The sequence below is a fragment of the Marmota flaviventris genome, chromosome 2, assembly GCF_047511675.1.
Source record: "Marmota flaviventris isolate mMarFla1 chromosome 2, mMarFla1.hap1, whole genome shotgun sequence".
Lineage (NCBI taxonomy): Eukaryota > Metazoa > Chordata > Mammalia > Rodentia > Sciuridae > Marmota > Marmota flaviventris.
Genome location: NC_092499.1, coordinates 92859007 through 92886801, shown reverse-complemented (window position 1 = coordinate 92886801; position 27795 = coordinate 92859007). Strand labels below are relative to the sequence as shown.

Here is a 27795-nt window from a genome sequence, read left to right as displayed (position 1 = left end):
GTGACAACTTAGTGACCAAATTGAAAAGTGCTATAAATGTAAATATACATACTAAATATCAGATTTAGTACAAAAGAAAATAATATAAAGTATCTCAGTCATATACTATTTTTCAAAAATTTTCTTTAGTTACTGATGGACCTTTCTTCTGTTTATTAAATGCAGTGCTGAGAATCGAACCCAGTGCCTCACACATGCTAGGCAAGTGCTCTGCCATGGAGCCATGCCGCAGTCTGGCTGGGCACAATCAGGAGCCACTTGTCAAAAGAAACTAACTTTATTTTTAGAACCACACACGCCAAACAAAACAGCCTCTCAGGAAAAACCCTCAGAGCCTCAACTGCCACCACCGGCTTTCCACAAGCCTCTCTCTCCCCCACAAGCTTCTTTCCACCTCCCACAATCCTCCTGCTCTTGAGGCCGATTGGCTGGGTCACGTGGGCGGAGCCAAAAAAGTCCCCCAATGAGCAGCTCCGTGGTCTGAAAGGGCAGGGAAACAGTCCAATGAGCATCACCGCAGAGGAGCCAATCAGCTAGATGTTGCTGGGGCCGCTGTGAGCCAAATCATCAGCCGGCAGCTGGAAGTTTGCTGGCAGCTGGAAGTTTGCTGGGGCCCCTTCGGCTGTGGCTCTCAACATCTCCCCCTCTCTGTTTAAACAACAAGCATGTGGCTTAGGGACCGTGTCTGTTAGGCAGTCCAATTCAACATATGGTCCTTACCCGTCATCGGATGAACTGACCTCTAGGCGTCAGCCTCCTGTCTTAGGTTGGTACCACTGCAATTGGATCATACCCATCACTGACTACCGGTCCAGCATACAGCTATACTTGTGGATAGGCCTTTGCACCAGTGGGGGGGTGAGGTTCTTTGCCTCACCTCTGTTGGCCCCCAAATTTTAGACCATCACTAGTAGAGGAGGATGCAAAATGCCATGACATTAAGCCAATTGAGGGCTCCTTTGAAAAATTGTACCACCGGTGACATCATCAGCAAAAATACCCCAACACTACCACAAGTCGCTGCACCAACAGATAGTTCACAATGCATACAGGTGAGCTCACAATGTGTCCAGGCAAGTTCTGCAAGCAGTTCAGTGATGGCTATTGTAGAAGCTGTAGATTAGTTTTATCTTTGACTTCACCAGCACTGGGATGAAGATAGGAATTCTGGCAATAATGGCTAAAGAAAAAATTATGTAACATTCCAGAAGGCACTAAAAGAAAACAATTTTCTTAACAATTTACATTGTCTTCACCGGCACTGGGATGAAGATAGGAATTCTGGCAATAATGGCTAAAGAAAAAATTATGTAACATTACAGAAGGCTGTAAAAGAAAACAATTTTCTTAACAATTTACATTATCTTTTAAGAGAATTATTAAATATAATGAAAAGGAAAGGTGAAAGTAAACAAACAGATCTGTTAACCTTCTTTTTTGTTTACATATTAAAACAATCCTCAACAGTTGTTTACCCAATTTAAATTAAACCATATAAATCACATGAAAAAAAAATATTTGGATCCATTTTATCATGAGCGCTCATCATATATGATATATGGACATACGTACATTCAAACATATAACACAAAACACAAGTGTGCACACATAATATAATACATACAACACATAACATTATAGTAAAGGCCTTATAACTTTTTACAGGTGAAATCTCCATTGCAATGTTTAAAAACTCTATAGTCAAAAAATAGAACTGATCAGCAAAACATTAACCTAGGTCTGTATGAGCTCAAAAAACAAAATAGAACTTCATGATATGGCAAAGGGCAATAATAAAATAGATATTGAAAAAAGCATCCTGGTGAAATTACTGATATACCCTTTGGAGAACTGGCTATAATTTTTATTTCACCTTCATAATCGGGATCAATTACCCCAGGACTTATCATAAGTCCTTTTAGAGTAGAAGAGCTGTGTCCCAATAATAAGCTTACTGTTCCTTTGGGAAGAGGTCCTTTCACCCCTGTGGGAATGATTTAAACTCCCATCTCTGGAGTTAGTACTGCTCTGGCGGAGGCGCAGATGTCCAACCCTGCGCTCCCTCTGGTTTGTCTGATGAGGGATCTGATGGACAATGTGTCCTGGGCACTACCCTGATGGGGTTGCTGGGTTCCTCCAGTGCTCCGTATATTTGTGGTTTTGGGCCCCGGAGCATTGGGCCCCCCTGTCCATTTTTTGGCAATGGAGCCCAATGCCTTTCTCCACGATATCGTGGATAAACACCTGGTCCTTGTTCGTTTTTTGATAATGGAGTACCCTCTATGGTGGTTTGAGAACGGCATTCATTAGCCCAATGTCTCCCTCTACGGCATCGTGGGCAAATACCTGGTATTCTACTCCTTTGATACCTAGTTTTGTTAAACCCTCCTCCAATGGGGCAATTCCTTTTAAAATGTCCTGTTTGTTCACAATTGTAGCATGTTCTTGGCCTGGCATCTAAAGCCTGTTTTACTGCAGCTGCCACAATTTGCCCTTGTTCATTAATGTCTCTGGCATCTAAAGCCTGTTTTACTGCAGCTGCCACGACTTGCTCTTGTTCATTAATGTCTCTACATAATTTAATATATGTGTTTAAATCTTCATGTTTCCATGGTCTAATGATATCTCTGCACCAACGATTCGCTTGCTCATAAGCCAGGTGTTTTAGTAATGGCATTGCTTGTTCTGTATTCCCAAAAACTCTGGTAGCTGTTTGAATAAGCCTATCTACAAATTCAGCATAAGGTTCATTAGCTCCTTGTATTACCTTAGATAATTGACCTTGTAAACCTCCATGTCCTTGTAAAGTCTTCCATGCCTTAATTGCATCTGCAGCAATTTGTGCGTATATGCCAGGATCATATGCAATTTGTTGCTGCTGATCCTCATAAGGTCCCTTTCCTAACAACATATCTAGATTTCTCTGAGGATAACCAGCTGCTGCATTTCGCCTAGCCGTCTCCTTGCAAAATTCCTCATTGGCAACCTTCCATAACAGGTATTGTCCTCCATTTAGCACAGCTTTACACATATTAGCCCAATCTGCTGGCGTCATGTTCAAGTTGTTAATGGATTGGACTATGCTTACAGTGAAGGGTGCTTGAGGACCATAGGTTGTTACAGCCTCTTTTAGCTGCTTCACTGTTTTGAAATTTAAAACTTGGTAAAATCGCTGCCCTCCTGCCTCAAATACAGGGCATGTTAATATTTGAGATCTTGTCTCAGGATCCCAACTATCAACTGCGGGGGTTGGGGACCTCCCAGCATATGGAGGTGGCCTTGTTAGTTGGACACTTACGTCCTCTGGTGATAGAAAGGTGTTAGTAGCAGTCTCCTGTTGTAACTTTCCCCCTGATGGCTTTTTCTGTTTTACACTTTCTTTCTCTGTCTGACTAGCTTGAGAGGCCTTCTCTTTTACTTGAATCAATATGTCTTCTCCTTCCTCTACCATTGTCTGAACTGAAGGCTTTGGACTAAGCAAACAAGATATGAACGTCCACAATGGCAATGTGCCAACTGGCAGAGTCCCTGGGCTTTTCTTTTCTATTCTTTTTAAATCTTCACCATGATGGTTCCATTGTGATATATTTAACAACACCTCCTTAAAAAGCCATGGGCTACATTTTTGTATTGTATCAACGTATGCCCTGATTGTTCTTGATTTTACTGAGATGCCTCCTTCCTCTAACAATTTACTTAACACTCTTTCAGTTTGTTTTTTACTAATTTCTGATCCCGTATTTCTACTATAATACAACCCAACAAGATGACGCCTAACAAAACTGAAACAGAGTGAAACAAAATTGGAACAACACAAAATCATTATAATAGCCTCCTGAAATGTCCATCCGTCCTTTCTCCCTATCTGTTCCTCAGATGTGAGCGGTTTTTCTTCCATCTTACACATCTCCAGGGACAGGCAACTTAAAACAAAAGTGAAACAAAATAACAAAAGAGGAATCTTAAAATGGCTACCCATCCTCTCGCCCTGCCCTCAGGGGCGAGCAGTTTCACTTACCCTCAGTCGCTCCCCGTGCGAGCCACCAAATGCCGCAGTCTGGCTGGGCACAATCAGGAGCCACTTGTCAAAAGAAACTAACTTTATTTTTAGAACCACACACGCCAAACAAAACAGCCTCTCAGGAAAAACCCTCAGAGCCTCAACTGCCACCACCGGCTTTCCACAAGCCTCTCTCTCCCTCACAAGCTTCTTTCCACCTCCCACAATCCTCCTGCTCTTGAGGCCGATTGGCTGGGTCACATGGGCGGAGCCAAAAAAGTCCCCCAATGAGCAGCTCCGTGGTCTGAAAGGGCAGGGAAATAGTCCAATGAGCATCACCGCAGAGGAGCCAATCAGCTAGATGTTGCTGGGGCCGCTGTGAGCCAAATCATCAGCCGGCAGCTGGAAGTTTGCTGGCAGCTGGAAGTTTGCTGGGGCCCCTTCTCCTGTGGCTCTCAACAGAGCCACAACACCAGCCCAGTCATATACTACTTAAAATGATAACATTTTGGATATATTGGTTAAATATCAAAATTTCACCTATTTTTAAAATGTGATTATTAGAAAGTTTAAAACTACATAGGTGTTGGGTTCTATTTCTACTGGCTAGTGATGCACAGGATAGTCATATTGCATATGTTCACACCACCTCTTCAGAAAAGCCTTCCCTGATCATCCTATCTAAAATAACACACTGGGGCTGAGGATGTAGCTCAGTGTTTTGCTTGCATAGCAGAAGTGAGGCCCTGGGTGTGAGTCCAGCACTGCAAAAAACAAAAATAAAATAGCATACTTGGGTCTGGCACAGTGGCACATACCTATAATCACAGCAAGTTGGGAGACTGAGGCAGGAGGATCACAAGTTCAAGGCCCACCTGGGCAACATAGCAAGACCCTGTCTCAATTTTAAAAAGAATTACGGATGTAGTTCAATGTGAGACATTTGCCTAGCGAATGTGAGGCTCTGGGTCTGATCCCCAGTACTGGTAAAGAAAAAAACAAATACAAAAAAGAATGAAATAGCACCCCATGCATCAATATTTTATTCTATTTTTCTCAACGTTTACCATTATCTGGCGTGGAATAATATAGAAAATAATGTCTTATCTCTTTCTTTGGCATATAAATTTCATGAAGCAGGTATTTTTGTCAGTGCAGTATCTCTAGTACTCTGAAATGTTTTCTGTAAATAATACATAATACATAATTAATTAGATAGGAGGTATTGAAGACTAAATCTCTAACACTGAATTTCTTGTAGCATATGTCCAATATTTTATATAGATAGATAGATAGATAGATAGATAGATAGATAGATAGATAGATCTTATTAATTTACTTGTATGCAGTGCTGAGAATCAAACCCAGTGCCTCACACATGCTAGGCAAGTGCTGTACCACTGAGCCACAACCCCAGCCCCTGTCCATTAATTTTGATGAAAAAAATCCCAAATCCACATTTCTGTTTCTCAACATTTCCATCCTATATTATTTCTTATCCTTTGTTTTTAGTACTGGGGATTGTCCACCCTGTATTTTCAAATACTTATACAATACAGCTTCATTTGTATGTCCTCAAGTTCATTATTTTGCCATCTACAATTTCCTATTAAGCACAATGAGTTTTTCATTTATTATACTTTGCAGTTCTAGAGTTTCCATTAGATCTCTATAATTCCATGTCTGTGCAGAGATTCCCTCTATTCACTCCTTCATTAAGAACATTTTCAGGACTGGGGTTATGGCTCAGTGGTAGAGCGCTTGCCTAGCACGTGTGAGGCACTGGGTTAGATCCTCAGCACCATATAAAAATAAATAAAATAAAGGTGTAAAAAATAAATAAAAAGAACATGTTTTCAGTTAACCCTTTTATGTTTGTGATCCTGGGGAGAAGGGGATTGAAGCCAGGGCTTTGTGTACTCCCACTACCAGCCCCATTTAATTCTTTGAAAATATTTAGTAATAGCTGCATTGATGACAAACAATATAACAAATAACAGAGGCCATAAATTGATTTTTATTTTTAATCTTACTTTTTTGAAATAGGGTCTCACTTTGTTGCTCAGACTGGTCATCATTCTCCTTACCTCATCCTCCCAAGTAGCTAGAGGATTAGAGTTGTGTGCCAACATGCTAGGCCATTAATTTTTTGAAACCATGAATTGCATTTTGTTTTTTTGTATGTTATCTAGTCATTTTTCATGAATACTGGATAAATGTAATACCTTGTAGAAACTCTGGATTCTGTTTTTCTTTTTTTTTCCTTAAGTACTGGGGCCTGAACCTAGGAGTGTTCTACCACTGAGTTACATCCCCAGCTCTTTTCATTTTTTTTTTTTATATCTATTTCTTGGTTTTCGGTGGATACAACATCTTTATTTTATTTTTAATGTGGTGCTGAGGATCGATCCCAGTGCCCCGTGCATGCCAGGCAAGCGCACTACCGCTTGAGCCACATCCTCAGCCCCTCTTTTCATTTTATTTTGAGACAGGTCTCATTAAATTGTCAAGGCTGTCCTTAAACTTGTGATTCTCCTGTCTCAGCCTCCTAAGTCATTGGGATTACAGGTGTGGGCCACTGTGCCCAACTGGATTCTGTTATCTTCGCTGAAAATTGCTGCTTCTTGTTTTAGAAGATATTCCAGTTACTGAGTAGTCACCTAAACTTGAATATACTTATTTTTTACTTTGTTAGCTCATATTAAGCCCCAAAACTTTTCAAATTTTAACTTAGCAGAATGCAATTCCCATATTGTTTCCTCTATCAGTCTTTTCAGGGCTTAATGTTAGGCTTTGTTAGGGCAGTTCTTCCTTCATTTCTTTCCTTTCTGTGTTTGAGATTGAACCCAGGCCTCACACATGCTAGGTAAGCACTCTAACTATACATCAGGTGGTCTTGATCTGAGCAGGGATAGCCCAATATATATTCCCTTATGGGAACCCCTATATGTATTTCTGGATTTTCTGGTGTCCCTCGCATTACATAGATCTCAACTGTTTGAGCTATCCCCCACAATGATCTCCATGTCCTCAAGTCAGCAGAACCCTGTGCTCTGCTCAGACTCTGTCATTTTTTTTTAACATTTATTTTTTAGTTGTAGTTGGACACAATATCTTCATTTATTTATTTTTATGTGGTGCTGAGGATAGAACCCAGGGCCTCGCACGTCTACATCTGAGCCACAGTCCCAGCCCCTCAGACTCATCTTTTTATATACTACAGGAAGCTTGGTGATTGTGGGACTCACTGCCTAAATTTCCCTTCTCTCATAGATTGTAAACCTGTGTTGCCTGAAAACAGTTGCCTAATATATCTTGTCTAGTCCTATAATATTTACCAATCCAAGAGGGCTAGTCAGCCTACTACATTATGGTGAGAAGCATAGGTCACTCTTCCCTCCGATTTTTTAAAAATATTTTTTTAGTCGTGAGTGGACCTTTATTTATTTATATATGGTGCATAGAATCAAATCAAGTGCCTTACACATGCTAGGCAAGTGCTATACCACTGAGCTATGACCTCAGCCCTCTTCTCTTGGATTTTTTTTTTTTTTTAAGTGAAACTAAGGGAAGAGGAGTAGCCCATCAAATAGCAAAACTAAGAAAAATAGGATCTTCTAGGTGTCATAGAGCTTTGAAGAGGGAACTGGTCTGAGAAAATGAAGGTAATAAGAATGTTATAAAGAGAAGCAGAAATGGAAATTGGTGAAACAAAATCTTGGTAGCATTCATGTTCCGTGTTTGAGTTGTCTTCAAGTCCAGGGTTCTTCTACTCTTGATAATAGTTTTCTTACATGGACCATTACACCAATTATCTTTGTTAGCTGAATTTACATTTGAAACCAATAGAGAAGAGAATCTAAAATGGAACTGGATTAGGCTTGATGTGGCCCAACTGGAACTGAATATTGATGGTTCACGTGTGATATAAATAATAAGCTAGACTTTGGATATATCACACTGTTTATCTTATCTTATTGATGTTTTCAGGGTCAGCCATTATGGGAAATGACTTCCACACAACTGTTTTTTTTTGTTGTTGTTGTTGTTGTTTTGTCTTGGGAATTTAACCCAGTGGTGCTTTTCCTTTAGATTGCACCCCCAGTCATTTTTATTTTTTGAGACAGGGTCTCACTAAGTTGCTGAGGCTGTCTTCAAACTTTCCATCCTCCTGCTTCAGCCTCCTAAAAGTCACTGAGACTATAGCCATGTGCTACTTACTGTGCCCAGTCCTCACAATTTCTTTTATAAACAAATTCTCTGATTTCAAACTTGAGCAAAGTTTGTTGTTACATGATTATACAAATAAGATTAAAGACACACAATCTTAATACTTTTTTAAAACTATCGACGTTTTAAAAATGCTTTTGAAGACATATTATATTTTCCTTGCAATCAGCATCCCCTGCTTTTTTATTTGAGTTGGGGGTAATGGGAATCGAAACAAATGCCTTGTGCGTGCAAGAAAAGTGCTCTACCTCAACTATATCCCCAGCCCCACCATGCATATTTTATACTTTGTACTTTCACTTTCTGGGTCAGTACCAGTGACCTGAACTTACAAGCTCTCCCTGTCTTGCCCCCTCTATCTTTCCAGCATCCTTTCTCTTCCCCTTGGTCATTACCTTCTAATTACACAACTAAAATGTTTCCATTGAATGAAAACATGATTATTTGGAACTCTAACCTCAAAAAAATTATTTTTAACAGGTGTTTTTCACTATTTAAAGTCATCTGGTTCATTTGTTTACTTGTGTTGTTTGACTGTCCCCACCTGAATTTAAGTTCCAGAATAAACTTTATCTATCTTATCAATTCATCTTACTAGAACAAGGCACACAAAAGATATTCAGTGTTTGTGGATAAACTCGCCTTATAACAAACAGCTTTCCTGTAAACATTTCTGCTTTAGCTTAACTTAAAGAAGCACTAATTTACTCAAAATCTCAGTGTTAAAAATGTGACTATATCACGAGATTGTCAAGAATGTAAGGTATTAGATACAGTGAAACAAGTTTAATTTTTCATTTATTAGAACCCAGTAAGTGATGATTTTAGAAGCAGAACTTTGATCAAATTAACAATTCAGGGCAAAAATACATTTAAAAAAACTAAATTTTAAGGCAGAAGTAAAACAAAAACAGCATAGTAATATAGACTGTAGAATGTCAGAATTTTAAGACATCTACATAGTATTTTATAGCACTAAAATGTTAATACAGTCAGAAATATTATCAATTGGTCCAAAATTTCTTGGTTTATAAAATGTCTAGACTGCCAATTGAAGAAATTTTGCTATGTAAGTAATAGCTATCATATAACCAAATGATCATTTTTATGAAAAAGGAACTAAGGTAATTTCATTTGTAAAGATTTTATAATATTAAATATGAAATATTTCTAGGAATATTTTTATTCACCTCTCCGATTAATGCCCAAATTTATTCTGAACAGGTGTTTTTCACTATTTAAAGTCATTTAAAAGGATGTACACCAAAGGATATATATCACTTCCTTTTAACTAACTCCCTTTTAAAAATTATGTGAACCATCATACCTGTAGTCCTGACCCTACTGTTAACAAAAACATGAACACTATTTAGTTTGATATGGTGGAAAAAACTATTTTAGTAAATTACTGCATCTTTTCCTAGTCATTAAATAATTTCCAGTTGAAAGCTAAGAATTTTTGCACCTCAACAAGTGAATAATCTATAAGTTTGAATTATGACAGGAAACTTAATGTGGGGGTGCAGGTATTTCATGTTTTGGGTTTGTTTATTTTGTGGTGCTGGGGAGAAACTCAGAACTTTATACATACTAGACAAGCACTCTATCACTAAGCTATATCCCCTGCCTGATATTTCATGTTTATATGCAATTAATGGTAGCCCTTTTGAAAAACAGGGTTAAACAACCTTAAACATCCTGGTATGATCCAAACCTTTAGTTTTTTGTGGGGAGAGGTACTATTTAAAAGTGCTTTGAATAAGAAAATAAGGGTTAGCTAGCTTACACATTTGACTAAATAGTGTCAAAAAATGCATTTAAAACAATTTTGTGTAAGTCTAGCAAATATGAGGTTGATGGGTTCTTAACTAACATTAAGTAATTACAAAGATTCATTTTTATTTTAACTTTTAAGCTATTTTAATAAAACAGCTGTAGACCTCACTGTATATCTATTTATGTGTGCATTAATAAAAACCTGTTAAAATTTCTTATTTAGTAGTTCTGAAAAAGTCTAGTTAAATAAGATCATTAAAACTACCAGAAAAGCTTTGAAATATCAATTGTAGATTCATTTCAAAGTAGATTTAGCTCCTTTCAGGATCTGGCATTTAATTTATCTTCACTGACCTGAACTCTGAAAAAAAATTTTTCTTTTAGCCAGTGCTGACTATACTTAAATAGTACTGGTATTACTTGAGAAAGAAAAAATTGAAAATATATCGTCCATCATGCATTCCATAATTTCAAGAACTAACGTAAACAATAACTCATATATACTGTTATGTCTTTGAAGTTTATCTCAAATTCCATCAGGCATCAGCTGAAAGTTAATATGCCAAAACACATCAGCACTTGAGTAGAGAGGCAGTTTTGTACACGTTAACTAGTGTTTGGCATCCAATTTCCCCTCTTTTACATAACTATTCTAGGCATAACTCCTGAAAAGCATGAAATGAGGGGCAGATAGAACAGAACACCTGTTGGGCTAACAAGAAGATATTAGTATATAAAAAATTCTCAGCTGAATAATTGTTCTCACTGTGGTTATGCTATGTGCATCATAAAACATCTACATAACCATTTTCTCCCATTTGTCTATTTGTGGAAAAAAAATTAGGCTCAAAAAATGTGAAATATACATTAGTTTGCTTTAAATGCAAAGATTATCTGTTTTGGGCTCAACTGTATCATAACCAAAAGTCTTCTTTGATAATATAATATGAAAAAGTTCACATATGTACATGGGTACATTCCTTCATTAAAGTTTTTCCTTACATCTATCTCAATGTATCTTTACAACTGATACAACTGATCTTTACAACAGAAGTCAAAAATGACAAAGTAGAAATGATTCCATTTTACAGCACTTCAGGTTTTCTGATGTTTTCTTTTAGGAGTTAAAGAACATCATTGAAACGTTGCTTTCCATAGTCTGCAGGATCCATCTGAAGCTCTCTCTCTTCATCATCTGTAAGTAAAATAATTATGTATTAAGAATAATATCTTAAAATCATAATAGAAACCCAACTTAGAACTGTTTCAATTTTTTTTTCAGCCTTAATGTCATTTTCTCTTGTTATTTCTCACCTAATGTATACAGTATTCTATTTCCTAGTGGCTTAGTTAAAGAGTAAAAAGTGAAATAATCTTCCAAAACAGACTTCATTCTTTAGATTAGATTATTTCTAAAGTACTCTGAAGACAAATGTAGAGCCAGATAGATATAGCTAGCAAAACTTTAGGAAACCTCAATATTTAGGAGTCAATCCTTTTTTATATATATATTATTTCTATAATATACAGGTGAAGATTTAAACTAAAGCTCTGGTAGAAACACTTCTGTGTATATTTTACTGACTTTAAAAACAAAATCTCAAAATTGAAAAAAACAAAAATTGAACTTGGGCACTCAACCACTGAGCCACATCACCAGCCCTATTTTGTATTTTATTTAGAGGCAGGGTCTCACTGAGATGTTTAGCACTTAACTTTTGCTGAGGCTGGCTTTGAACTCATGATCCTCCTGCCTCACCCTCCCAAGCTGCTGGGATTATAGATGTGAGCCACCATGCCTGGTATAAAATCTTTTCTAATTATAAAAGTAATCCATGCTGGAAATGTAAAAATTAGAAAATAAAAGAGAAAAATAAGTCACTTCTGATCCCAATATTTAACATTCAGGTGAATTTCTCTACTTCTTTGGGGAATAGCTTATCCTTGACTTCCTACATGGAGTATATTAACCAAATTTTAATCTTTTCTTTACCAAAAAGAAAAAAAAAATCATTATATTATATCCTCAAAGCCACTTTGAGTAGCTATTGAATTTACTCCAATAGGTGCTTTGAAGTTTGATTTACTTGGGTATTGACAGGTTTTCCTGCTTCCTTCTTGGCTATCAGCTGTTACTGCATTGTTGTTAGTTTAACTGACAAAAACAATGTGCTTCTTTTCTAATTTTGTTGCTGTTTGTACTGGGCATTGAACCCAGGGGCACTTAACCACTGAGCTACATTCCCATTCCTTTTTATTTTTTAGTTAGAGGCAGGGTCTCACTAAATTGCTGGTGCTGGCCCCCAACTTGTTTATCATCGTGTCTCCTGAGTTTTGGGGATTACAGATGTGTGCCACTGGGCTCCACTTTTCTAGTTTTTGCTGTAGACTACAGATTCTGAAATAAGACTGCTCAAAAAAAAAAAAAAATTAACATGTTAGAATTTGAATTAGAATGAAAAGTATTTTAATCAGAACCTGAGAGGCTTTGAGAACATGGCTTTTTATGACATCCTTATATTAGATATGACAGTTTTTTGGGTTTGTTTATTATTTGGGGGAATTGAACACCAGGACTTGCACTACCAATTAGCTATATCCCCTGTCCTTTTTATTTTGAGACAGGGTCTTGCAAATTCATCCAGGCTGACATCAAACTTGGAATCCTTTTGCCTCAGCCTCCTGAATCACAGGGATTTATAGGCCTGCACCACTGAGCCCAGCCTTGATAGGTTTGTTTTATTCTAAAACAGCAAAAAAATTTTGCACCACATTCTTAAACTCATCACACATCATTAACAGTATAATCCCCTAGGCATGATAACCCCAAATCTGTTTAACATGTACAATGGCTAAAATTATATTTATATTCACATTTGTATTTTGTAAACATGCTAATCAATTTCTTGTCAAAGAACTCTCTGTACTTAAAAAAAAAAAAATGGTTTTAAAATGGAAAATAAGCACTGGCACATTTCCAGAAAGTTCTCTTTAGAATCCATGTTATGAAACCTCACCTATGGCTATAAATACATCTTTCAAGACATAGTAATTAAGTGAAGACTTAATCACATTGGAGCACTGGAAAATTCCTAGAAACTTAACAGAAAAGTCACTGAAGGAAAAAATGTTACATTTCTGGCTTTTTAAATGAATAAAAGTATAGGGGAAATGAGGTAGAACAAAGGTCTAGGAATAGGAAAACTTAAATCTGCTCTTGACTCAGGTATTTAACAAACATGATCTAGTTCCTAAACTGCTTTGGACCTCTAATTAATTTTTTTTTTTTTTTTTTTTTTTGCATTTGTAGATAGACAGTATGCCTTTATTTTATTTGTTTTTAGGTGGTGCTGAAGATCGAACCCAGTGCCTCACATGTGCAAGGCTCTTGCACATTGTAGCTCTGCCACTGAGCTACAGCCCCAGCCCTCTAATTATCTTTTTAGTAGAACAGGATAAACTGTACTGGGAATTCAATCATCATACCTACATTGCCATAATAAAGAAATGCTTTTAAATTCTATATATTCTTAATAATAAACATTTGAAACCCAACTTAATAAATTAGGGAACAGCCATAATTCCCCTCCCTACTTTTTGAACAGTTAATACTACACCTAAAGAATAAAAGTCTTGAAGAATCTCTGAAAATATATTTTAAATTATTTTAAGTTCTTTTTTTTTTTTGTACCAGGGATTAAATCCAGAGGCACTCAACCACTGAGGCAAGTCCCCAGTCCTAATTTATATTTTATATAGAGACAGGGTCTCATTGAGTTGCTTAGGGCCTTACTAAGTTGCTGAGGCTGGCTTTGAACTCAAACTGCTGGGATTACAGGCGTGCACCAATGCACTGGCTTTAGGTCTCTTAAGTAATCCTTTTCAGTCAGTTTACCAGAATTTATCTTCTTTATTTGGCTGAGTTGATGTTCTTGCATTTTTCTGTTCTCTGTGATAAGGAAGTCCTTTTATGTAGCTGCCCTATCTTCCTGCCACTACCTAGAATTCTACAATGAAACAAAAATATTAAATGACAGCCCTCAGCTTAAATTAAGATTTCACTTGCAAGGACTGGGGCTGTAGCTCAGCAGTAGCACACTTGCCTGGCATGTGTGACATAATGGGTTAGATTCTCAGCACCGCAAATAAATAAATAAAATAAAGATCCATCAACAACTAATAAAAATACTAAAAAAAAAAAAAAAAAGATTCACTTGCAAATAAAGAAATTCAAAAATTTAACAACCTCTGACCTATTTCATCAAAGATATAAATAAGCTACTTCTTTTTCTTTCTTTCTTTCTTTTTTTTTTTTTTTTTTTGGTACGAGGGATTGAATCCAGGGGCACTTAACCACTGAGCCATGTCCCAGCTCTTTTTTTGTATTTTATTTAGCTGAGTTGCCTAGGGCCTTGCTAAGTTGCTGAAGCTGGTTTGGAATTTGTGATCCTCCTGCCTTAGCCTCCTAAACCGCTTGGGTTAAAGGCGTGCACCACCGCCCCTGGCTTATAGCCTACTATTTAGCCTACTGTTTCTTTATATTGCTTAGAATTCAATGAATTCATTTTCTTGTGAAAAGAATAGAAGGGCAGCAATAAAAGTACTGAGTACCTGAATCGACAATGAGAAATAGGAGTGGGAAGGGAGAAGGGTAAAAAAAGGGAAAAAGAAGGCAATGAAAATAAATTTACCTACTGTGGTGAAAACCCATAAAAAAATTAAACTGAAACCTTGTGATAAAACTCATCAACTTTAAAAGAGCAAAAACCAATTACACACACACCTATATGAAATGATTATCAATCATGATTGAAATTAATGGCTCTAATAAAAACCTCAAAAATATCCAATGAGATGATAGAAAAACCCTTAAATGAACAAAACAAAACAAAGAGAATATTTAAAGTGCAAACCAAGCAAACTCATAAGATCAGAAGTTAAAGGGTTATTACCCTAGTCACAGTTATAAGAATAAAAAAGCTCAATAAGAAAATAAATTTTTATCAGTTAATGACATTTATTGAGGGCCCTGCAAGAAAATGGGTATGAGGGCAGAAAAGGACACAAGCAAAACAGAAGGAAAAATAAATGAAAATTCCTGCTCTCCAAGAGCTTACAATCTAATTAGTGATGATATGCATGCAATGAAAAAGCCTTAAAGTGTTATATATAATTGCAAATAAGTGTAGTCCAAACAAACCACAAAAGTAATGAGAAAAGAAGGTAAAATTTATAAAAAGGGATGAAATTATTTAAAAACTGAGTAAAATTTATTTTATATAACCAAAAAAGTTTGAGAAAATTCTCATTAATATAACTTTAAGTAACTCCTAACACTAATCTTTCTTCTACTTCTAATAATCATGTTTTTCCAAAACTAGAATGTACTACCAGAATGCCTACACGGAAGTCAGAAACTCTAGTTTTTCTTTTTATATTATATATAGTATTCTATGACAACTATATTCTATATTTTTTTTCTTAGTTGTAGTTGGACACAATACCTTTATTTTATTTATTTATTTTTATGTGGTGCTGAGGATCGAACCCAGCACCTCACACGTACAAGGCGAGTGCTCTATTGCTGAGCCACAACCTTATTCTGAGTTTTTAAAAACAATTCCTGTCATGAACCTCAGTAAAAATGTAATTACTATAAAAAGAGTTAAGGAAGAAATCAAAATAGGTTATAGTGAAAAATATTTCATGCATCACATAATGGCAATCTTATACATCACATCCTAAGGGTCATAATCAACTTTTATAGAAGATTTTAAAACTCCACAAATTGTACTAAACAATAAGCAGGCAGAAAATAAGCCTAAAAAACAATGTACTCTGATATGCATGCATGGGTAGGGCTGCATGCACACAGGTAGAGTCTGAATTTTACTAAGTTAAAAGCTCAGAAGTAACATAGTTAACAAAAAAATGTGTTGAATCTGTGTATTGAACATAAGATAAAGCTTCTTCACAAAGCCTGTTAGAAAAAAACTTAAAAAAATAATTTTCCTATGTTATATCAGTGGTGAAATAATTTTTATTTCAATATGGAGGAAACTGTTCCCTTTGTAGTTTCCTTATAACAAAAAGGCTGCCTGGGCAATACTTGCCTAGAAAAATGAAATGTTTTCAGATAAGAAACTGGAAAAGAATAATTTTTTTCAGGAAGCATTTGCCTTATGTAAAGTCTAGTCATTTTAACAATTTAATTCTAAAATTTCTGAGAATTATAAGTTTCAAATTGCAACTGCCTCAATAATACATAGAATAACTAAAACTTAAAAAATTATTGATAGATCTACAACTTCTACTATCATAAGATACTTTTAAAAGTAAAACTGAAAATCTGCCCAGAACCTCTTTGAATTAATATTAAGACTTTACTGATGCTAATAAATGGGGAAAATTTACACAAATTCAACCAAAAAACTTAGAGGTGGGTTTCACGGTCACAGCATGGAGGCCAGGCCCACGCTCACCTTGGACGTCTTCCTCTCCACCATCACCATCTTCTTCCTCATTGTAAGCCAGTTCAGCCTGCTTGTCTGCCTCATACTCACCTACGTTACCATCATCCCCATTATAATCCGCCAGTTTAGAGCCATGCTGCGGATCAACAGGGGATTCATTTTCATCAAAGAATCGGCCTGTGAAGTAGGTAGAGGATTAATTCAAGAGTACAGAGAGAAGAAAAGAAGGGACCTATACTGAAGGCAGACCAGAAAGCAGACAAGTGAAACCTTGCAACTTTCAGGGTAGTGGCTATAAAAAGAATACATTTGATCATCCAAGACAAAAGTAAATAAGAGTTAAGACTCTGAAAATAACTTTTACTTAAGAAGTTCTTTTTTGGGGTTTAATACTTGCTACTTAAGGTTTGAATATTGTCTTAAAGAAAAGAGCGACATTTTCAGGACTATTTTGCTAATGACCAATTATTTCCCTAATATAAATATTTGTTTAATTTAACACTTTAGGAGAATTAAATAATTTTATTACTAGATGCAATACATATTTGAAATCTGCAGTCATTTATTGTTTTATGAAATATAATTTTCCATGAATAATTTTGAAAACTTACAGGCTAAGCTCTTTTTGTATACAAACTAACATATTTGAGAACAAGCATAAATTCCTTTAGTAATGTTGATTCATTATAATCATGGACTTCCAAAGAAGGATGGCAAAGAATGAGAATCAGAATTCCTAGTGGTACATGCTTTGAAAAAGCATCCCAAGTCATTCTGGCTTATCTCTTTCACTTTCCCTAAAGTAATTAAAAAAAAAAAAAAGTCAATGAAAGTTTAGGAAAGTTGACCTACATGAGGTCATTATATTGTATACATTTATGATAATCAGAAATCAAGAAGAGCAATAAAATAACACCTACCATAGGAAGCTGTTCAACACTAGACATTAAAAATAAAAATATCAGCCACGCCTGGTGGCACATGCCTGTAAATCCCCAGCAACTTGGGAGGCTGAGGCAAGAGGATAGCAAGTTTGGGGCCAGCTTCAGTAACTTAGCCAGACTCTGTCTCAAAAAATAAAAAGAGCTGGTAATGTAGCTCAATGGTGGAGCACTTCTGGGTTCAATCTTCAGTACCACCCCTCCCCAAAAAGCCAAAAACAAAAAACTACATAAATAAAATTTAAAGGAATAAAATTAAATAAAAATATTAAGCACACTAAGATCTGACTTACAAATGCAAGTAAAACTCTACTCTGACATTACATTTAACTAGCATAAAAGTAGATGTTATTCTAATCTCTAAAATATGAATAAAATATACAATAAAGATATAGGAATTTAAGGCTTAAAATTTTAACAATTTTCTCTAATAAGTCTAATGTATTTCAAAAATTTATATTGCAATGAGACACTCAAGAAAAAAGTTAACAACCTAACTTCCTTTGTTTGGAAAGAACTACAGTTCAACAAATGGCTTACCACATCATGAAGCCAAAATCTTTCTACTTGCAGGGTAAAGAGCCAATCAGGAAAATAGTTAAAGAACAAATTTCATAGGCATGAGGGGATATGTGTGGGGGATAAGAAAGACTGAAGTAACTGGGTCCATTAGAAAATGTGAATTCATGTTATATCTATTCTAGAATAAAATAAAGGCATGTACAATAAGTAAATAAATAAATGGAAAAAATTGAACAAATAAAGTTATAAGTGGGTGCAGGGGCACATGCCTGATATCACAGCTATTTGGGAAGCTGAGTCAGGAAGATCACAAATTCAGGGCCACCTGAGGTGATTTAGTAAGACCCTATTTCAAAATAAAATTTAAAAAGGGTTGAGAATGTAGCAGTACAGTATTTGTTTGGCATGTACAAGGCCCTGGATACATCACCAGAGGGCCAAAAGCAAAAAGAATTACAGAAAAGAAATGGATGTACAAGAGTTAAAAAGAAGAAACAGTAACAAGAGAAGAATAGACAAGCTATTTATTAGAAGAACACTGTTTCCTAACTACACTAATATAAAATAAACACTTTGAGCTGGGTGTGGTAGTGCACACCTATAACCCCAGTCAAGAGGATCACAAGTTCAAAGCCACACTCAGCAAGCTAGTGAGGCCCTAAACAACTCAGAGAGAACTTGTCTCAAAATAAAACATTTACATTTAAAAAAAGGGGAGGTGGGGCTGGAGCTCCGTGGTTAAGCACCCCTGGGTCAATCCCTAGTATCAAATAAATAAATTAATACTTTGAGTAGCTTTTTAAATCATCTCTTTCCTTAATGATAAAAATAAATGTAGCCGGGCTGGGGATATAACTCAGTTGTAGAGTGCTTGCCTCACATGCACAAAGCCCTGGGTTAAATCCCCAGCACCACCAAAAAAAAAAAAAAATGAATAGATAAAGAAGTTAAACCATCTTTACACAGGGTAAAACTACTGTTTTAAACATACGAAGAACACTTAGCTAGCATGGTAGCACATGCCTCTTAATCCCAGCTACTCAGGAGGAGAGCAAATTCAAGACCAGCACTGACAGCTTAGCAAAACCTGTCTCAAATTAAAAATAACAAGGGCTGAAGATGCAGTGCAGTGGTAGAGGACCCCTGGGTTCGATCCCCAGTATGAATAAAAAAAATTACGAACACTTAAATATGGTAGTTACTAGTGAGCACTTTTTCAAAGTATGCTATTTTCTCAAAACATTTTGATTTTTATCAGTTACGAAACATAGAAAACTAAAAAAAATAGTCTAATAGTCTAATAGTCTAAGAGAAGTTACTGAAAAATACACTTAATTTAAATATTGTCAGACATGGAAAATTTAATTACAGAAATGGCCCATCTGTGTTTATTATAATTTTCCAACAGAACAACTTAAAATTGCTGTTTTATTTGGTACTGGGGACCAAACCTAGGAGCACTTAACCACTGAGCCACATCACCAGTCCTTTTTGTTTTTTATTTTGAGACAGTGTCTCACTAAGTTGCTTAAGGCCTCACTAAGTTTCTCAGGGTGGCTTTGAACTCGTGACCCTCCTGCCTCAGCCTCCTGAGCTGCTAGAATTACAGACATGTGCCACCATGCCAGGCTAAAATTTGTTTTTTGAGTTTGGCTGATTATATGAGTAACCTGAATTAGGTCATAAAATTTTAATATAATACTATAATTAGGATGAAACTCGGAGATTATTTTTAAAAATCAATAATAAGAAGAGATAACCATACAACTGCCCCTTTTTAAACAGTAATCTGTGCTGTTTCCTGTATAGAATCGTCATGTTTGGAGAAAGAGCTAGCTCCTAATACCAATATTAGATAAATAAATAAAGAAGTTTCTAAAATAGATGAGAGGGGAAAACAGCCAGTTACACAGTTGTTAGTCAAGTGGAAAGAGATCTGACAAACAATATAGATTAAAAAGTGCATAAAATACAGATCATTGCCACAGAGTGCTATATTATACAGTTGCTAGGCAATATATATCAGTGTGGTCTAAGAGTTAAAGGGAAGGTTTCAAAGAGAAGATAAATATGGGCTGGGGTGTCAGTGGTAGTACCACAAAGCCTTGGATGCAATTCCCAGCACCAAAACAAATAAACAAACACTGCCCCCCCACCCACCCCCAAAGGCAAATTTATTAGACTATGATAAAGAAAAGAAAGGAAGCGTCTAGCCAGGTGTGGTGGCAAGCTACTTGGGAGACTTAGGTGGGAAGATCACTGGGGTGCAGGCGGTTGAGTAGGGCAACCTAGTGAGACTCCCATTGGTAGGCAGGTGGGTAAAGCAGCAGCAGCAGCAGCAGGATTCAAACAGGTAAAAATGAAGATGGAGTATTTAGGAGATAGTGAAAATATTTATTTGACTATAAGAAAGAGAAAATTTGGGCAAGCAAATTAGGGATAATTATGGAAGATCTTCAAACTAAGAGATTTTAAAAGGCCTATATCCATTTCACTATTTGAAGCAAATGACAAAGTATCTATAATGCTCTTTCCTCCATCCACTCAATTAATATTCAATCATGTATGTGAAAGGTACTATACTGGGCACTGTGATACAAAAGTGAAGTAACCATTTCCATTACCAATAACTCAGTGTATGTGGTAAGGGAAACAGACACATAAATAATTAGTGATGCCATATGTGCTAGAGCACAATGAACTAGAAAGTGTCATATAACTATAGAGAGAGTTGATACAGTTGGTTTACCTATGATGGAATGAATCTGAACTTTATGGAGGAGTAACAGCTATCATTTCTTTTAAGCATCCTGAGAACAGGAATCTAATCTGCCTTATATCTAATAGCATCTCCAGAATTCATTCAAGTGAGAAGCTGTGAGAACATCAGACTATAAAGGTAGAAGAAATGTTAGAACCAAGTAAATCAAATAATTTTGAAAATGGCAAACTGATTATATAGCATAATATATTAGAAAAAGACAAAGGATGATTCTACAAACCTAGGATGGAAACTAAAAATAATGGTACCTATGCCCCCAAATGGAATAACTGGGAATGTATGGAAAGTAAATGTTACTTTTGATATACTGAGCTGGGATTATAGGAAGATATCCAAATAAAAATATTTTATAAGACACATGGAAATATGGATCCAGACTCTAGATACAAAATAAGGGCTAGGATTATATAGTTTTAAGACTCAGAAATTTCAAAATATTAAGCTCTGAAAAGACAATTTCTCTTAGGAAATCCTAAGTCAAAGGAGCAATCTTGGGGAATAACTATATTTAAGAAGGGTAAAAAGAAGTAACAAGGGCAAATTTATCACAGGATTGTAATATGTCTGTGATGTATTTTTTGGGGGGGAATTAAGTATTAAACTTCATCTCTGGGCTGGGGATGTGGCTCAAGCGGTAGCGCGCTCGCCTGGCATGCGTGCGGCCCGGATTCGATCCTTAGCACCACATACAAACAAAGATGTTGTGTCCGCCGAAAACTAAAATAAATAAATATATTAAAAAATTCTCTCTCTCTCTCTTTAAAAAAAAAAGAAAGAAAGAAAGAAAATGAAGCTACTATTAAAAAAAAAAAAAACTTCATCTCTGAAGCATTTCATCTATTTCATGACCTTTAATTTGGTTCTATCCCTCAGTGGCCAAATTATTAAAGCTGTGCCCACCAAGCAGAATAATAAGCATAATTATATTTTAGTTTAGATACCCAAATTTCCTTATATTGTGGCAAAATTCAGTTGTACATTTGAATATTATATTTGTCCTGGTGGTTGGCTAAAAATGATTATCTTAGAGTCTATTAGCCACAAAACAGCTTCATCCCAAGAGTTTAAATCTGAGAACATAAAGAAAGAAGCAAGAGGCCCACAAGTTATTCAAAGTCTTTGAGCAACTCAGCAAGACCCTATCTCAAGATATAAAATAAAAAGGCTGAGATACAGCTTAGTGATAGAGGGCCCCTGAGTTCTATATCCCGAAATGGGTGAGGAAAAGCAATATTAAGTTTGAAAAACTATCCATTAGGAGATTATTTTCCTTTTTTTATACTTCTTTTTTCTTCTGTATTTTTATTGGTGTATTATAATTACACATGATGATAGGGTTCATCATTACATATTTGTACATGCACATGAGATAACAATAGAGACTGTTTCCAATATTTAAATTCCCTTTTTGAGCCAAACTAGTCAAAGAAGTTTACTAAATACATAATAAACACAGAGGCATGTATGAAATACTTTTTCTTATATCTACTTTTAATTTTTATAACGTGAACTAAATTCATATATTCTACATAATCTAAAGTATTAAGCTGATACAGTTTTTTCAGCTTGTCTTAAGTAATACAATAGAACTTCATATGGAATGATACTCTAAAACAACCTAACTAACCGCCTACACACTTTAATAAAAAGAAAAAAACAAAATCAAAGGATAATACAATAACAATAACATTCCTCAATCACAAAAGAATGTTGTAATCAAGAGAAACTACAGGACTGGAGATGTACCTCGTGGTAGAGCACTTGCCTTAAAATGTGAATTTAATCCTCAGTACCACAAAAATAAATAAATAAATATTAGAATAAGAGAAAGGAAAACTAAGGCGTATATTTTTAATTCTGGACTATAAATAAAATGAAACACCAAGATAAATTATGGCTTTACTTCATTAGTTCAAGGTTTGTTTATGGGTTTTAATTTCTCAACTACTCTATTAAAAAGTATATTTTTCATGTAATTTAAAATATATTACCATTATTATAAGCAAAATGAATCCATGTGAGTTGGTTATAAGTTTAGTAAGAAAGAAAAAAAAGCAATGTGTTTTCTAAGGAAGCAACCACTTTTTCTAGTGTTAAACTATTGGTAGTGAACATTTTCATTTCATTCATTCATTCATTCATTTGGCAGTTAACACATTAAAGTGACTCTTGCATTATTCAGTTTAATACTTAAGAGTTTTGATTATTTCAGGTGCCCCTAAGAGGAGATGTCATAACTTAATCATAACAGCTGGAAGAGTGGGGTATGCAAATGGTGACAAAAATATTACTGCAGGTTTTCCTCACAAAACAACAATGTAGGGTAATTACTAGACTGGCTCTTGAATTATAGAGAAAAGTCAAGGAAATGAAAGAAGCATAGGAGGAAGAATCTGTGGCTAAAAGCATCCAAACAACTTTTCTATCTCCCCATTGCCAAAGAAATTGAACTGCTCTTTCCCCTTCCTTTACATAATCCAGCAGCTTCCCTTTTGCTATTTTTTCCTTTCCTTTTTCTTTTTGGTACTGGGGATTTAACTCAGGGGTGCTTAACCCACTGACCTACAGCCCTAGCCCTTTTTATTTTTTGAGGCAGGATCTTGCTAAGTTGTAGAGACTGGGCTTGAATTTCTGATCTTCCTGCCTCAGCCTCCAGAGTTGCTAAGATTACAGGTGTGTACCACCATGCCGGGTTCCTTAAAACTGATTCTATAGGGGAAAGGAAGAAGAATGGAAGGGAAGCAGAGTATTTTGCTTCAAGGTCAAATAATACTGTTCTCCTTTGCCTCACTCTCCTACACCTGCTGAGCCAGTCTCAATAGCACTACAGGATGACGGGGCCTGAGATGGGAAGAAACTTGCTAGTATTTGAAGAAGTGAAGTCATGCATATATCGAATATGAATGTCATTACATTAATCTTATATATATTCCGTAAGTGAATATTTTACTTTCACTATTCAAGCATTATTATTGTAACTGCTATTATTTTTCAGTTCTGGGAACTGAATTCAGGATCTTGGATATGCTAGGCAAGCACTCAATCCACTGAGCTATACCCCGAGCCCCCTTTTTAATTATTTATTGAAATAAGGTCTAGATTGCCCAGAGTGGCCTCAAACTTTCTATCTTCCGCCTCAGCCCCTTGAGTCACTGAGATTACAGGCATATGCTACTGGGCCTGGTGAGCTTATCTCCCTTGGTTGGTTGGTTGGTTTTTTAGTGGTGCTGGAGATGGAGTCCAGAGCCGTGCACAGGTGAGGTGACTGCTCTACCATGAAGCTAAATTCTCAGCCCTATCTTATTTATTGTTGTTGTTTCTAGTTATTCTTTATTTTCCATTCATTTATGACTGCTCTTGTCTTTTTTTTTTTCTTCTTTCTATACTCCTTTAAAATTTGTTAGCTAGGCCATGCTTTTAACTCCAGTCACTTAGAAGTTGAAGCCGGAGGATCTCAAGTTTGAGGCCAGCCTTCGCAATTTAGTGAGGCCCTAAGCAACTTAGCAAGACCCTATGGAAGGAGACCTTCAGTGTTACACAAAATTACATATAAGAGGTTGTGAGGGGAAAGGGGGGAAAAAAAAAACAAGGGAGAGAATTGAACAACAGCAGATGAAGTAGAGAGGGAAGATGGGAGGGGAGGGGGGATAGTAGGGGATAGGAAAGGTAGCAGAATACAACAGTCACTAATATGCCATTTTGTAAAAATGTGAATGTGTAACCGATGTGATTCTGCAATTTGTATTTGGGGTAAAAATGGGAGTTCATAACCCACTTGAATCAAATGTATGAAAGATGATATGTCATGAGCTTTGTAATGTTTTGAACAACCAATTAAAAAAAATAATAAAAATAAAAAGGGCTGGGTATGAGGCTCAATGGTTAAGCAACCCTGAGTTCAATCCCCAGCACCAAACTAAACCAAACCAAACAGATTTCCTAGTTGGGTTTGCTTACACATGCCTGTAATCCCACCAACTTGGGAGGCTGAAGTAGGAAGACTGCAAGTTCAAGGACAGCCTGGGCAACTTAGCGAGACCTGTTTTGAAATTTTAAAAAAGGGGGCTGAGGATATAGAACAGTGGTAAAATGCCCAAGTTCAATTCTCAGTACTACATACACACACACATAAAATTCTTTTGTTATTCTTTTTCTCCTGAAGTCAGATTCCCTAGGTTCAAATCCTTACTCTCTGCTATTTACTAAGAATCTTGGTAGTGTTTTGCAATTTATTTGTCTGTTTCTAGTCCACAAAATGGGAATAAAGATAGTATCTAGGGCTGGGAGTGTAACTGAGAGGCAGAGCACTTGCCTAGCACATATGATGCACTGGGTTCAATCCTCAGCACCACATAAAAATAAATACATAAAATAAAGGTATAAAACAACAAAAAAAGTCTCTAAACGTGTGTTTGTTGTGAGTTTACGTGTACAAAATGCTTTAGCAATGTCAATATGGCAGTGGCACATAGTAACCACTCCATGTTAGCTATTATTAGCACCATCTTTAGTAGTACTACAACTACTACCACTACTACCATTATTACTACATAGGTTATTTAGAATTGCTTTTTCTTTAGTTTCTAAAAATAGCAGCTTTTCAATACTATAATATCAATTCCTAATTTGTCATTTTTAATAGTGTACATCAGCTTTCTTTTAATTTCTACAAAGGAATATTTTTATTTTAATTTGTGGTAAAAAATTCAACTTTTTAGGATTTTTCCTTTATATTTTTTTCTTTCCTTTTTTGGGGGGTACCAGGGATTGAACTCAGGGGCACTTAGCCACATCCACAGCCTTTTTTAATTCAGAGACAGGATCTCACTAAGTTGCTTAGGTTGCCTTCAAATTTGAGATTTTCCTGCCTCAGACTCCCCAGCTGCTGGGATTACCAGTGTGTGCCACTGCACCTGGCACCTTAATACTTTTTTAAAAAAATATTTTAAAATTTGTTCTAATTAGTTATACATGACAATAGTATGCATTTTGACACATCATACATATATGGAGTATAACTTCTCATTCTTTTGGTTGTATATGATATAGAGTTAAACTGATCATGTAATCATTTATGCACATAGGGTAGTAATGTCCAATTCATTCTACTATCCTACCTACCCCATACCCTCTTCCCTCCTTTCAGTCCCCTCTGTCTAATCCATAGTACCTCTATTCTTCCCTAACTCCACCCCCCACTACTTATTGTGAATTAGCATCCACATATCAGAGAAAACAATCAGCCTTTGGTTCTTTGGGATTGGCTTATTTCACCTAGCATGATATTCTCCAGCTCCATGGTACCATAATACTTTGACATCATAAATTTAGCTATAAATACTAATTCAGATGTATCCCTCATGTTTTGATATGTGTAGTACTTACAGAATTATTTGGTTCTGAAAATTTGAAATGTCCCTCATAAATCCCCACATAGGTTATTTAGAATTGCTTTCTTTTTTTTTTTTTTGTAGTTTCTAAAAGTAGCAGCTTTTCAGTACTATAATATCAACTCCTAATTTGTCATTTTTAATAGTGTACATCAGCTTTCTTTTAATTTCTACAAAGGAATATTTTTATTTTAATTTGTGGTTAAAAAATACATTATATGGAATTTTCTATCTTAGTATCACCCAAGAATCCCTAACTCATGACACTGGGGATTGAATGTAGAAGTGCTCTACCACAAGCTACATACCCAATTCTTTTTTTTTCCTTTCTTTTTAAATCTTGAAGGCTCACTGAATTTCCCAGGCTGGCCTCAAATTACAATCCTCTTGCCTCCGGCTCCAGAGTCACTGAGATTATGAGTGTACCACCATGCTCATCTATCTCAATCATGTTTAAGTACATAGTTCAGTGGCATTAAGGACATTCACATTACTGTATAACCATCACCACTGTCCATGTCCAGAAAAATTTCATCTTCCAAAACTGGAACTCTGTATCCATTAGGTCTCCCCATTTTGGATCCTGGCAACCACCATTCTACTCTCTGTTTCTCTGAATTTGACTGCTCCAGGTACTTCATATAAGTGGAGTCATACAGATTTGTCCTTCATACTTAGCAGAATGTCTTCAAGGTTCATCAATATTGTAGCATTTATCAGAATTTTCTTCCCTTTCTAAGGCTGAAGGTATACACCATATTTTGTTTATCTGTTTATCAATCAGCACTTAGGTTGCTTCTACTTTTTGGATATTGTGACTTATGCTGCTATAAAAATAGATGTACAGGGGCTGGGGATGTGGCTCAAGCGGTAGCGCGCTCGCCTGGCATGCCGCTGCGGCCCGGGTTCGATCCTCAGCACCACATACAAACAGGGATGTTGTGTCCGCCGAAAACTAAAAAATAAATATTAAAATTCTCTCTCTCTCTTAAAAAAAAAAATAAATATAAAAATAGATGTACAAATATCAGTTCAAGTCCCTGCTCTCAATTTTTGAGTGTATACCCCAAAGTGAGGAATATCTTCGCACGCACGTGTGTGTGTGTGTGTGTGTGTGTGTTGGAGAATGAACCAAGGGTTATTCTTCTACTGCCACATACCCAGTCCTTTTTATTTTTTGTTTTAAGACAAGGTCTTATAAATTGCCAATGCCGGCTTTGAATCTGCAATCTTCCTACCTGAGTTTCCTGAGGAGCTGGGATTAGAGGCCACAAGGCTCAGAAGTATTATCTTTTATACTCTTTTTATGTTCACATTTTCTATATGTGCATTTGAGATCTAGTTATAAACCACATATGGATGCATTTTTTTTTTTCTTTCCACACCCCTGGATTTTTTCTTTGGTATTTATTTATTGCTGTTGTTCACTTTTGTACTAGGGATTGAAACCAGGGGTGCTATACCACTGAGTTATATTCCCAATTCTTTTTTATATTTTAAATTTTGAGACAGGGTCTTGCTAAGTTGCTAAGTCTGGCCTTGAACTTGCAATCCTCTTGTCTGTCTCCCAAGTTGCTTTCAAGTATAAATTACCTGCTTTTTCCCTCCACTCTCCTCTCAAAACTTCTATTGTACATAATTTGTCTCTCTTAACGTTTCTGTCATACACATGATATATAAA

The 27795-nt window shown here is 36.0% G+C and overlaps 1 protein-coding gene and 1 long non-coding RNA gene across 4 annotated transcripts in view; one reads left to right on the top strand and one right to left on the bottom strand.

Moving 5' to 3' along the window:
* LOC114085027 (uncharacterized) overlaps window positions 1-27795 on the top strand; it is a 117764-nt gene that overhangs the window by 7866 nt on the left and 82103 nt on the right. For both annotated transcript variants that reach the window (XR_011706667.1, XR_003581383.2), the window contains exon 2: window positions 11128-11203. This is a non-coding gene — a long non-coding RNA (uncharacterized lncRNA). The remainder of the gene's footprint in view (window positions 1-11127; window positions 11204-27795) is intronic.
* Window positions 9012-27795, bottom strand: part of Golm2 (golgi membrane protein 2) — a 105657-nt gene continuing 86873 nt past the window's right edge. Inside the window, exons 9-10 of one of the 2 annotated variants that reach the window (XM_027926183.2) lie at window positions 16489-16656; window positions 9012-11201 (exon numbers count right to left, since the gene is read on the bottom strand). In XM_027926183.2, coding sequence (XP_027781984.1) covers window positions 11131-11201; window positions 16489-16656 — 239 coding nt within the window. In that variant the 3' untranslated portion in view covers window positions 9012-11130. The remainder of the gene's footprint in view (window positions 11202-16488; window positions 16657-27795) is intronic. The other variant, XM_027926184.2, reaches the window with a different exon arrangement.